This window comes from Rhinolophus sinicus, linkage group LG04, assembly GCF_036562045.2.
Source record: "Rhinolophus sinicus isolate RSC01 linkage group LG04, ASM3656204v1, whole genome shotgun sequence".
Taxonomy (NCBI): Eukaryota; Metazoa; Chordata; class Mammalia; order Chiroptera; family Rhinolophidae; genus Rhinolophus; species Rhinolophus sinicus.
Genome location: NC_133754.1, coordinates 171382424 through 171395244, shown reverse-complemented (window position 1 = coordinate 171395244; position 12821 = coordinate 171382424). Strand labels below are relative to the sequence as shown.

Genomic DNA, 12821 nt, shown 5'->3' with positions numbered 1-12821 from the left:
AACTCTGGGGGCCCCCACTTTAGACACACTGGATATACAAACATCCGATGTATCAGTATCTCTTGCTAGCTCCATTCGCCCAGAGTCCCGCTGGCTGCAGCTGCTGCTGCTGAGGGCGTCAAGCCCCCGTTTTCCACGCCCTGGAAGTAGTAAGCGGACCCGGCAGCAGAAACCCAGGCAGGGCCAGCACCTCCTCTCTGTGGGGTGACCAGCTAAGGGCTGGGGGCTTATTCAGTCAAGGGTTGTCCCCACGCCATTAGCCTGTTGGCTTAAGGGACCCATCAAGAAGGAAGACGGGAGGGAATTCCGTCTGGAGTTAAAGGGATAAACCCAGAGGCGAGGATTCGGGTGCAGGAAGCTTTACAGCCTTCTTGGTCAGATCACATGAAATACTCCCTCCCCGTCTCCCCCAAAGCCCAGAGCTTGGGGTTTCCAGGTTCCAACAGAGAGGACTGTCCTGAGGGACAGTGTCTGTAGTCATGACCAAGAGTTTCTGGGCAGACGTGGGTGGAGTCAGGGCGGTGTGTTCAGGGAGAAGTGACAGACAGGCTCTCCAGGCTGGAACTAATAAACATCGTCACATCGTATGTCCATACCTCGCTCCCCTCCACGCATGCATCACACACCAGGGACGGCCACCTATGGCAATTTGAAGGTGCCACGCTGAAAAGGGATATTTTGAAGTGACCTGAAGAACAAATGCTTAAACCAGAGGGTGCAAGCCACAGGTGCGCAGGACAGCTGGTGGATGGGGTGTGTGGCTTGTAACATATTTTTTACAGTTCTGAATTCACCATTTAAAAACTGAGCTTCCATATAAACATCTGCATTTCTCAATTCTCTAGAAAAATATGTTCCAGCAGTCCTGGGCTTGCATCCTTCACGATGCGAGGCGGGAGCTGAATTGAGTTGGCCCCTATAGACACCTACCATGTGATTCACCAGCCCTGCCCGGACCTGGAGGCATTTGTCTCCATGACACTCTTACTAAAACCTTCACGATGAAAATTCCACTGGATTCTCCTGACTTTATCCCTCAGGGGTGGAGTGGGGTTCAAGTACATCCGTGACCCAAGTCCATGCTCACCTCAGAGGCCCAGAGACATTCTCGGCAAAGTGGCTGCCCTGAAGGCTCACTTGATTCTTAAATAGTCACACTCATTTGTTACAAAATAGATGTGGCTGCTTAATAGAGACACATATCCTTTTTCAAACTTTCACATCCAGAGGCTGGCCCTTCAGCTGTACGGAGGTCTGGGCCAGGCACTGGCTTTGATTGTGATGTTGGGAAGAGTTGGGCACGATTCTCAGCTATAGTAGGTCTCCTGCCTTTTGTTTTAGACCGCATAGAAACTCAATTAAACTTCCACCACTCCCTCAGGCATGTCCACACAGCACAATTATCAGCAGGCAACTCCCAGAGGGATGGTTTCGAGGGCAGGCTGCTGCCCTGTGGGAGGCTGGCCCAGCGTGCAGCCTATGCTGCTGCCACACGTGGGATTCGATGGAATCTGCTCAGCTGATCCAAGTAACACTCTCTCTTCAAGGAGAGCACCCTGTATCTGGTTGAGATGCTGGGGTGTCTGGAATCCTCTTACCTTGATAGCAAGATGTTCAGGTGTTTGGTTTCACCTTTGAACGGGTGTTCGGGCAGCATCAGGCCTGCTTTAGGAGGAGCTGTCACCCCTCCCTGCCCACCCAGCCCACAGCTTGTCTTTGGGTAGCATCTTCTCTTCGACTTGCCTTCTGTTGGATTCTATTCCAGCAGAGCACTGAAGTGTCATGTCTGTAGAAGGCTCTGGGTGAGGCCTGCAGTAGGGCAAGTCCTCCCAGGCTGGTCCCGCAGTTCACCATGGAGGGTGCTAGCAGATGCCATCAGGAATCTGGCAAAGCTATGGACACTCTTCCCCAGAAAACGACGATACACACAACACAGAACGTCACACATGTTCCTTGGGAGGAGGCCAAGGCCACAGGGTACAGGGTCACAAGTGGCACATGAAGGACCTCTGGAGAAGGGATGTGTCCCTTAGGCATTGAGTCTGTAGGATTCCGATTAAATCCCCCCTTCCTTCCATGGGATAACGCTCCATCCCACAGGGATCACATCTCCTTTTGGCCGTGTTCCTCCCTCATTTATCAAACATTGGCTGAGCCGGGTCTGGTGTTGGAGGTGAGCAATGAGCTCAGATAAGGAGTTGACAACCCCAACCTCAGTGTCGCCCTTGGGATGGATTCCAGCTGTCACCCCCAGAAGCCCTGCCTCTGGTCCATGTCCACTCACCAGTAGATGTTCCTAACTGGATGACACGGTCCAATCCCAAACCCAAGAAATAACGTCACACACTGCCATCTTTCTAAAGGTTGTTTTATTGTAAAACCATAAATACAACACTGACATGAAATCATTTAAGCAACTGATCCTCTAACCATTAAAAGGATGTCTTTTTGCCTTGGCATCAACCAACTGGGAAATAATGTTGCAAGAATTCATGGGGTAGAGGGGTTCTGAATTCTGGGCTAGGGCTTTTGGCGATTTCAAGAACCAAGTGGAACCTTCCTCTTCTCCCTGGGAATGTCCCACTTTCAGACAAGAACAGACAGGTAAAAACAGCAACATTTAAACAGCTCAGTTTTAAATTTTATTACTTTGTAAAAATCTTTTCTTTTTCTGTTCCTTTCCTCCATTTGACATCAGTAAAAGTTTTAAACATCACGAAACTGATTTAGCTGCAAATGGAGAAAGGGTACCAAAACAAAGTGAAACAAAAAAACCCAAAGGACAAACAAAAACCTTAAATAAACCCTCAAGTTTGGTCTCGGGGGCTTACATATCACACAAGAACTGTCAACTCAACCCCCATGCAATGTGACTCCTTGCAGAGTTGTTGGATCCACACCTTGTTGGATCCACACTGACACAGGAGACTGCAAACGACTTTTGTTAATTAACACAGCAAGGGTGACACTAGGTAACTTTTTTTAAATACAGTACATGGTACACAGGGTCCCAAGATAGCCCTGCATAAACCCCTCGTGGAGACTTGAGCCAAGCACTGGCTGTTTATAAAAATATTGTGTTGCTACAAAAGTATAAATTAATGCTACCGGTATTAAGAAATATTAAACACATAAAACTTATAAGGATTAAGAAAAATATTCATTAATACCTGTAGAAAACTCTGGCCTAAAAAAGATATTTTTTTGTGTTTGTTTTTTTGTAAATTTTTTTTGTTTTTTTTTTTAAGATGACTTGAGTTTCTTGCACTCGAAGAGACACAGTCAGATGTGCCTATGGTATTGCCTAGAACATCTTAACTACTGAGAAAGGATGGGGGGTGCACACACGTGGTTACTGAGTGGGGCATAGGAGGGAGGGGGCACCAAGGCTTTCTCAAGATTTACCTGATGTATAAGAATCACCGATGTGAAGTTGTGGGGAAAAAAAGCTAGGATCAGAAGAGAACTGAAAATAATTTATACTTCTTAAAAAATATCTCTGCTTCAGGTGGTTGTACAAAACGATTTCCTGATGCTTGGGTTCTAAATGGCCCTGGACGTGTTGCCTGGTGGGTCTGAGAGCCTCCAGCCCCGCAAGTCCCTCTGTCTCCTGGCTGGTGAGGCCCAGCCCCATGCCAGTCCACGAGCTTGCTCACTGCTTGGGTGGGAGGGAGGGTCCCAGGCAGGGACTGGCTGGCACCTGGTTTGGGGGAGGAGTTCCTTCTTCTGGCTGGTCTCAGACCCCAAGGTCTCTACCAACCTGGACTTCAGGAAGCACCACAGGGGTCCCCAGGCCCCTGAGGTTGCGGTCAAGGCTGGGCTGTACCCCATAAGGAACTTTGGTTTGAAGAGTCAAGGTGCCCGGCGGGACGCGTATGGAAGGGGAGAACCCTCAGAGGTCCTGCTGACGCCCAACTGCAAACCCAGCAGATCGTTCTCTGTACAGGAGTGGAATCTTTAAAGCGACACCGTGGTGGTGGGGGCATGAATATACAAACAGTAACCTAAGGATCTTCACCCTCATCAAAGCGGGAGCAAGTACCTTTTCGCACAGAAAGCACAGGGCGCCTTCATGAAAAGGCAGGCCTCTACTGACTACGATCCTCAAACCCAAATGAGAGACAAAGAAAAACAAATAAAATCCTTCAGAAAACCCTGAAATGGGGAAACCGGGAGGGAAACATAAGAGGGAAGAACACTGTATCATTGGTTCACCATAACTGGCCTAGCAAACATTAGCCACAGTGAAGACAGGCGCACGCCCTGTCCCAGTTCTCTTGCTGACCCAGGTGGATATGCAAGGCCAGGGTGGGGTTGGCAGGGCCGAGACAGAGCCCCCCACCCAGTCTCCAGGGGACAGCCTGAGCCTTACTTATTAGCCTCTTGATTCTGTCTAAAGCGGCAGGCTTTCTAGGAGCCCTTCCTTAGGACCATCCCAGGGACACAGGCAGTACCCTGTTCCCAAGGCAAGGGCACAGCTATGAACCTACTCCAGCTCAATAGGGCAGGAGGCTGCCCACCATGCCCTGCATACCCCTTCTTCCCGTGTCTGCAAGAACATCCATCATGATGAAAATATCCAGGTACTGTCCCCTTCTGGGCCATTTCTCACGGGACCTCTCTTCTCCAGGGGCATCCCAACCTCATTTCAAACCTTTCTTGTGAACCTGTGGACCCCAGAAAGTGTGTCCTGTATCCTTCACATCTCTCCAGGTGCCCACTCACCAAGGAAGCTAGTCCAAGTCCAGGTGGAAGCTGGTGGCCTCCTGCAAGCATAGGGGACTCCTAAAGACAGAGGTTCTGCTTCACAGTGGAAAACATGCCTTGTGGAGGTTTTTCTCTGGAGTTTCTTGAAAGTGCAGGAGATAAAGGAGCAAACTGAAGGAGAGAACACCTGCCAGCCTACGGATCTGCTGTAAGGAAAAAAAAAAGTCCTTCTTTGAATCCTGGAGACCCATGACTTCTCAATTGTGTCATCGTACCCTTTTCCAATCCAGGAGCCAATCTTTGAATGCCAAGCATGAGGTCTGTAGGCAGGCTGGATGCGGACGCAGCAGGTGGCCCCTCCGTTTTGTTTCTTGGTTTCTAACAACCATCAGGAGGAAGACCAGGCTGGGTGACCAAGGCATACGGAAGGGAGACCAGTGTTGGGACAAGAGCATCCACTCACTGGGATGACACTGCTGCTCTTGGTGGAGCTGAGACCCCTGGGCTATTCCAAATCTGAGGGAACATCCATGACGCACGGTCCTTGGCTTGGGCTTTGGTGGTGAAACCAACTGACCTCAGATGAGGTGCAAACCCCCTGAAAAGTCTCCTCTGGGGTCTGGATGTATCAAAATAAAGACCAGTTCTGTCCTGGGAATCACATGGCTTGAGACGAGTTGTGTCCAAGTCAGCAGGCAAACACCTTGAGCTGCCCAGAACACAACAGAAATGGTTCCAAGGGCCTGTGGTGGAAAGTCCTACAGCAGTCAGAGAAATGGGAAGCAGAAGACAGAATCCTTTGGAAGGTCAATGCCAGGTTCGGTGCCTGGAGATGAACTGGAAGAGCCTACCTCAATCCTTTGGCTAAACTAGAATTTGAACAAGGTGGATATTGCTGGAACTCGGGGCCAGTGGCTGGACCGGTGAGATCTTTGGGATTTGTTAAGCTATTCGCTACAGCAGGATTTGCACTATGGGAATTACCTGTGTGAGAAAGCAGACAGGGGCACCTTGGGACAGTCTTTCCTGCTGATGATACCAATTTCTGGGGAACCAGAGGTTGCAAGAGAGAAACGACTACCTACCACCCTGTTACCACATCTGGATGGGCAGCCCCGAGACAGCTTTCAGATTACCCAGTGGCATTCACCGTGGGCCTGCAGAGGAAGCCAAGCTTTAAGGATTGAACTGAGGTGGAAAGGAAGAACAGGAGGAGACACGTATGACTAGTTATGTAATGTTTAGGACAACTTACTCGAATTTTCATTCTGGAGGGTAGACATCCCGTGTCCTAAAGAAAAGAATGCTGAGTGCTCTAAATGCATATCTGGGCTTGGTCTCCGACAGCTTTGCAAGAAAGTAAAATACCTATTTCCTAACAACTGGCCCAATAATGGGGCAACACCAGCGCAGCTCTGCTCTAAGGAGGAGGAAGATGGGCTCCACGGCTCTGCTCCCACCGACCACACAACGTGGGAGCTCTGACTCCTTCTTGTGTGGTTAAAGTGCCAGGTTGCGGACCCTTCCCCAGCAGCAAAGTAAAGCTGGAGGGATCTTTCACTGTAAGGGTCTGTCACTCATCAGCAATGCTGCGGCCACTTCTGGAATGCTCCCAAAGGCCTGACCGAAAAGTCTGCTGATGCTCCCGTACTCTCTAGCTGGTGACATTAGATGACTGTCCTGTGCAGATGGAGGCTCTTCTTGTGACCCCAAGCTGGAGATGCTGTGGAGGAAACAGCTAGAGCTCCTCCAGCAGAGGAAATGGCATGGTGGTTCCTGAGACCATGGCTTACTGCAGACTGTGGAAACGGCCCACTTGGATGCATTTCAGTAGGTCGAAGACTCGGAGGGTCAGTTTTCATGAGGCAAAGTGAGCAGGCTTGGCCCGCAGGGACAGTGTTTTTAAACCAACTTCTTGTCCCCGTCTGCCACAGACCTGGGGAGAGGGCTGTTGTTGTACAGTGTTTTTTGTAGTCGAGGTATCTCGCAGTTGAGTTAATGCTTTATTACTAGGAGGGGATGGAGTAGACTCAGTCAACCCCCAAGATGGTAGAATGTGCCTTTGCGGATGGCCCCCCACAATGGTGGGCTTTCTCAGCCTGAAGCCCTTGGCCATGGGCACGGGAGGATATGAGCAAACTTGATTCACGGAGAGGTGGTGTGGGGGGTTGAGCACTGATCCTGACAGAACCAACTCCTGTGAGGGGAAAGGGGCCACCCTCAGCATTGGGACTAAGTGCGAAGAACCTAAATTGCTCATGGAGTGAAAAGTCTAAACATCTTTCACAGCATCAGGTGGAATGTGGCCTAATGCCATTCCATCCCCAGAACATCAATTGTTTGGCCCACAAGGCACCATGCTCAACTACTGTCCTGCAAGGAGGGCTGAGGCTCAAGTGGGGACCCCAGGGCTGTGGGCAATGGAACCACTGGAGCCCCTGGGGTCCTGGGGCAGGGGAAGAGGCAGTGGGTCTGAGGTGTGACGGATGTGAACGTGGATCAACTCAGGAGTCCCTGCTGAGCTGGAAGTGTCAGCGACGTGGCGAGTAGTGTAATGCACTCTGGGTATATAAATCAGACATTCGCAGAACCAGACACAGTGAGCCAGGAGGGCGGGTCACCCGCTTACATTCAGGAGAACGCGAGTTCTAAGCCACATGCTTCCCTATGGCTTCCGCCACACTTCACATCTGTGAATCCTGCGACTCCCACCCCACTCCTGGTCTCCAAACAACACAGCCAAGTGCACGGTCTTGGCTGTTCAAATACACGAAAACTGGACTGTACAGGGAAGGCTAATAAAATCCTTAGGATAGTGAATATACCACTGAGATGAGCTAGTTTACAGTGTGACTTGAGGAACAAAAAGGGCAATTTTTTAAAAAAGCCTCCAAAATATAAGTTATAGACATTCAGTGCCTCCTAGTAGAGTCTAAATCAAATTAGAAAAAACTAGACAAGCCAAAAAAAAAAAAAGGGTAAGAATTGCTAAAATGTTAGGGGGAAAAAAGGAGTGGAGACTGTTACCTATACTTCTCTGAAAAATGTCTTTTTTTTCCCCCCTCTTATATTAAAAAGCCAAAAGTCAGCTTTACACTCTTAAAGTCTCCTTTCCTGATTTGGGGAGATAGATAAGTGTGTTTCTAAGGCGGCTGCCCCAGGACACCCGATGGCATCTGGAAGGCAGCTGCTCAATGCCCTGAAGGTGCAAGAATAAAGTCCAGTGCAGAAACTGTCCATCTGATGCAGTTTGGAGAAACCATGGCAGGGCAGCCGGGGAGGGGAGGGGTGGAGTGGGGTGCATTGGGGTCAGGAGGGCTTGGAGGAGGGGACTGGAGGTAAAAGGTGGACCACAGGGTGAAGGACAGAGAGCGTCAAGTCACTTCAGATCTCAGCTGCCTGAACACTTTACATCAGCGTTCTACCAATCTGCACACCTGAAAATGGAGTCTTTAAAGCCCCTTACCGAGAAAAGGAGGTGAAGCACCTTCCCTCTTTCCCGAACACTCAGCTTTCCTGACACACCTAGTTTAATGCACGCGCGCCCACGAGCAGAGCAGGCGAGGGTACATGCACCAGGGTAGTATGTGTGTGCGCGCGTGCGCAAAGCTTCTGCTACGCAGACGAGCGCTGAGCCCCATGCCTGCACCCACGGCACGTGCGCTTGGACACGTCCGCACAGGTGTGCACACACAAGCACACACACACTGAAAAAAGCACTTAAGTTTCCAGGGGGCATTTATAATGAGGTCCACAGTGTTTAGAACTTAAATTCCTTTTCTTTGTTTGCGACAGTGTTGTGTGTTTTTTTTTTTTCCTATCGTTCTCTTTTTTCCTTCTGCAATTTTTTTTTTTTAAAACTTCTGAAGTCAAGTCTTAAAGCATGTTGGATTTCAGAAACATGAGTTTGTTCATATCTTCTGGACTGAGCAGTCGCCTCCTTTTGATTAGAAGCGCCTGTTCACACATATTTACACATCCGCTCCTGGCCCCCACAGCCGGGACCGCAAGGAGCCAGAAGGCGAGCTTGGCGAGTTTTGTGTGCTTTTGGGTAACGCACGACCAGTACTGGAAGAGATCAGGCGTGGCCTGGAAGAGGGGCTCCTGCAGGTAGTCATACACTTCGTTCTTCCCCAGCCGATCGTCCTCCTGAGCGGCGGGGTTCTCGCCGGCGGCAGAGCGGGCTTTCTTGGTGGCGGGCTCGAAGTCGGCCTCCTCGGTCCAGGACTCCTTGACCTCATTGATGAGCTCGCACACTTTGCCGATGATCTCCTCGTGCTGGTAGGGTGGGACGGGCCGCAGCTTCTGCTGCGGGTCCAGGATCATGGCCACCTTATGCGCCGGGTGCACCTTGAAGTTCTCCTTGAGGGCCTCCAGGAAGAGGTGGCACAGCTTGCTGACGGTCCCCGCGTCATTGGCCTTGGCAGTGAACAGCTTCTCCAGCCTGACGTAGGTGGGCAGCACCAGCTGCAGGGTAGGCTGGCTCTCGTTGCTCAGCTCAATGACCGCCTGCTTCACGGGCGTCAGGATGGCCGCCAGGTTGCTGAGCAGGTGCTTGTTGAGGCTCTGGATGAGGTTCATCTTCTTGGCCCGACTATAGAATTCGCAGATCTGCTCGTAGCGCTCGTGTACCAGCAGCAGCGAGTCTGTGACCGAGTTCCAGCAGGGCGGGGGCGAGGTCTCCTCCAGCGACCCGAAGGTCTCCTTGGCGAGGCCGGTGGAGCCCGCAAGGTCCTCGCACACGTTGAGCAGCTCGATCACCTCGTGCATGCTGCGGGCCTGCAGCGTCCGCTTGCTCAGCACGCTCTGCACCACCGAGTTCAAGGCACAGGCTGAGCAGCGCAGGCACATGCCGGCCTTGGAGAAGGCGGACGCGCTCACCCGGCAGTCCGTCACGTACACTGTCCGGATCTCCGACATCACAAACTCCGACAGCACGTTCTGCACCCAGTGGTGTACCAGGTCGCCGCTGTCACGAATATCCGCGCCCTTCACGCCCAGCACGTAGCTCTTGATGTGGTTGCCCTCGGCCTGGTAGGCTGTGAGGATGTAGCAGGAGTCGGGGCCGACGCTCTGTGAGTGGCAGGTGACGCCGATGCCCAGGCAGGCGTTGCTGCCCAAGGCACACGTCACCTTCACCTTCACCTGGTTGTACATGCGCGGTAGGTGCTTCAGTGCCAGTGTGTTGAAGTTGCCCAGGATCTCCGTGACCGAGAAGGCCCCGTAGCGGGCGCCACTGTCCACTAGTGTCTGTGCCAGTTTCAGGAACTCCTTCCCGCTCACCACGCTCAGCGCACCCAGGTCGGCACACATGACCCGCAACAGCCGCTCAGCGATGTTCTGCCGCTCCTTCTCAGGGATCATACTGTTGGGTGTTAAACCACTGCTTGTGGCTGGCAGGGGACACAAGGAGAGATGTCATTAATCCCGGCATTTGAGGCTCCTTGGTCTGGTAGCAGCCTAATACTCTAAGCGTCTAGAATTAGGAATCATGGGCAGATTTCATGTTGCACACCGATTGGGGGTGCTGGCTGTCTTTACCGTGAGTCTCATGGGAATAAAAGAGTGGTATGTGTGTAACATACTTGCTACATGTGTCATTCACCTAGACTTTTGAAGCCAACTAGACTAGCCTAACAGCTTCCTTAGTCTAGGAATGGCCTCTCGTGAAGGAGTCGCTAGTGAATAAAATACATGAGGCCACAATGTCAGGAAAGAGTAGTCAAGAGAAATTGCAAGTGGATTCCAGTTCTGATTCTGTCACTAAGGTGTGCTCTCTGACCACAACAGATCACCTCCTCTCCCCGAGCTCCATCTGCCTATCCTTGTGAGGTCATAATTCACACAAGCGAGGTCATAGGTGTGCAAGTACTTTGGAAACTGCTATGCATGGTCTTCCTTCATCATGGGAGGCACAGGTGGTGGGGGCGGAGGGGGGCAGAAGGGAACAACCAGAGCGGGGACCGGAGGTGTCTGAGGCAGACCTCCACGAATCCCCCAGGCTCCGGCCTAGGCGAGACCTACTGTTGTTGGCACTGTTCCTCTGGGCCTGGGGTTTCCACTTCTCTTCTACAACAGCAGGTGGCGATCGGGACTGGTTGGAGGCAATATTGTTCTCATTGTCCGCTGTGGGCACAGAGGGGACAGTGTTACCCTACAGAGTAAGAGGCCTGACAAGACGGGAACAAGAGCACAGCAGATGAAAGCAAAACACGGCTTCTGGAACTCAGGCCTGGGTCCAAATCCGGGCTCCTCCTCACACAACTATCTATGTTTGGGAAGCCTCATTTTCATCATTTAGGAAAATGATGTGTGTGTGTGACACAACTGCTTGAAGGACTAAGAAGAGATAATTCAGGGAAAGAGCTGAGCACAGTGCCCAGTGTGGACTAACACTCAGTAAATGGGAATCACTGCTCCTGAGTCTGGCTGGGAGACCTCACACCCACACAAAATCACCAAGTTCTAGCTCTGAAACAGGGGGGTGGGGTGCCAGTTACACCCCAAGTGATCTGAAGCATCTCACACACTCACTTCTTCAAAGTGGGCTTATTTGTCTTTTCAGTATTTTTGCCAGAAATTCGCTTAATGAGGCTTGCATTACCCTGATCTCTAGCTAGAGGAAAACACTGCAACACAATATCCCTGATAAATACACATACAAAAATCCTCGACAAAATATTAGCAAACTAAATACAGGAAAAAGAATAATACATCACAACTAAGTGGAGTTTACCCCAGAAATGCAAGTTGGGATTAATAATTAAAAACCAACAAGCGTAATTCCCTATACTAAGAAAAAAAGAAGAGAAATAATCTCCACAGATATAAATGCATATTAAAATGTAACAAATTTCAACACCTACTCATAACACAAACTCTCAGCAAACTAAGAACAGAAGGAAACTTAAGTTCACTGAGTTGATAGGCATAAAAAAGATTGTAAGGAAATATACTATGAAAAATAGTATTCCAACAAATTAGATAACCTGAACGAGATAAGCAAATTCTTAGAAAGACATGAACTACCAAAACTGATTATAGAAACAGAAAATCTGAATAAACCTATAGAAAAAAATTGAATTACTAATCAAAATATTTCTCTCTCTCTCTCTCTCTCTCTCTCTCTCGTTCTCTCTGAAAGCAAGAAAGAAAGATAAAAAAAAAAGGGAGAAAGAAAAGTTCAGATTCAGATGGCTTCACTAGTAAATTCGTATGTTAAAGGAACTCTTCACAAATTTTTCCCAAAAATGGAAGAAGGAACACTTCTCAATTCATTTAATGAGGCAAGTATTATTATAATACCAAAATCAAACAAAGAAATCACAAGAAAAGAAACTATAGCCCACTATCCCATATATAGATACATCCTCAATAAAATACAGCGTACCAAATCTAGCTATGTATATGTAACAGGCTATACATCATGACCAAGTGTGATTTATTCCAGGAATAAAAGGTTGGTTCAACATATAAAAATCAACGTAATATGCCTTAGTAACAGAATGGACAAAAACCACATGATCATCTCAACAGATGCTGAAAAAGTATTTGACAAACTCAACACATTTTTCATGATAAAAACACTCAACAAAGTAGGACTTTTTCAACGTGATAAAGGGCATCTAAGAAAAACCCACTGCTAATACCACACTTAATGGTTAAACATTGAAAGCTTTCCCCCTAAATCAGGAACAAGAAAGAATATCTACTTTCATCTCTTCTGTTCAATATGTATTAGAGGTTCTAGCCAGGGCAATCAGGCAAAAAAAAAGAAGATCCAGATTACAATGGAAGAGAAGAAGTAAAATTATCTCTATTTTCAGATGACACAGTGTTTATATAAAAAATCCTATACTGAAAATACACACACACAAAACTACCAGAACGAAATAAATGAGTTTAGTAAGGCTGCAGGAAACAAGATATATATATATATATATATATATATATATATATATATATATATATATACACATGTATATATGTGTGTGTGTGTATATATATATATATCAATTATATTTCTCCACAATAGCAAATGAACACTCCAAAAATTAAATTAAGAAAATAATTCCATTTATAATAGTGTCCAAAAGAATATGAATAAACTTACA

The 12821-nt window shown here is 48.7% G+C and overlaps 1 protein-coding gene across 19 annotated transcripts in view; it reads right to left on the bottom strand.

Annotated features, from left to right (window-relative positions):
- Nucleotides 1-2352: 2352 nt before the first annotated feature.
- ZNF618 (zinc finger protein 618) overlaps nucleotides 2353-12821 on the bottom strand; it is a 170021-nt gene continuing 159552 nt past the window's right edge. For all 19 annotated transcript variants that reach the window (XM_019754622.2, XM_019754625.2, XM_019754623.2 and 16 more), the window contains 2 exons: nucleotides 10732-10833; nucleotides 2353-10100 (listed from right to left, as the gene is read on the bottom strand). In XM_019754622.2, the coding sequence (XP_019610181.2) occupies nucleotides 8584-10100; nucleotides 10732-10833 (1619 nt within the window). In that variant the 3' untranslated portion in view covers nucleotides 2353-8583. The remainder of the gene's footprint in view (nucleotides 10101-10731; nucleotides 10834-12821) is intronic.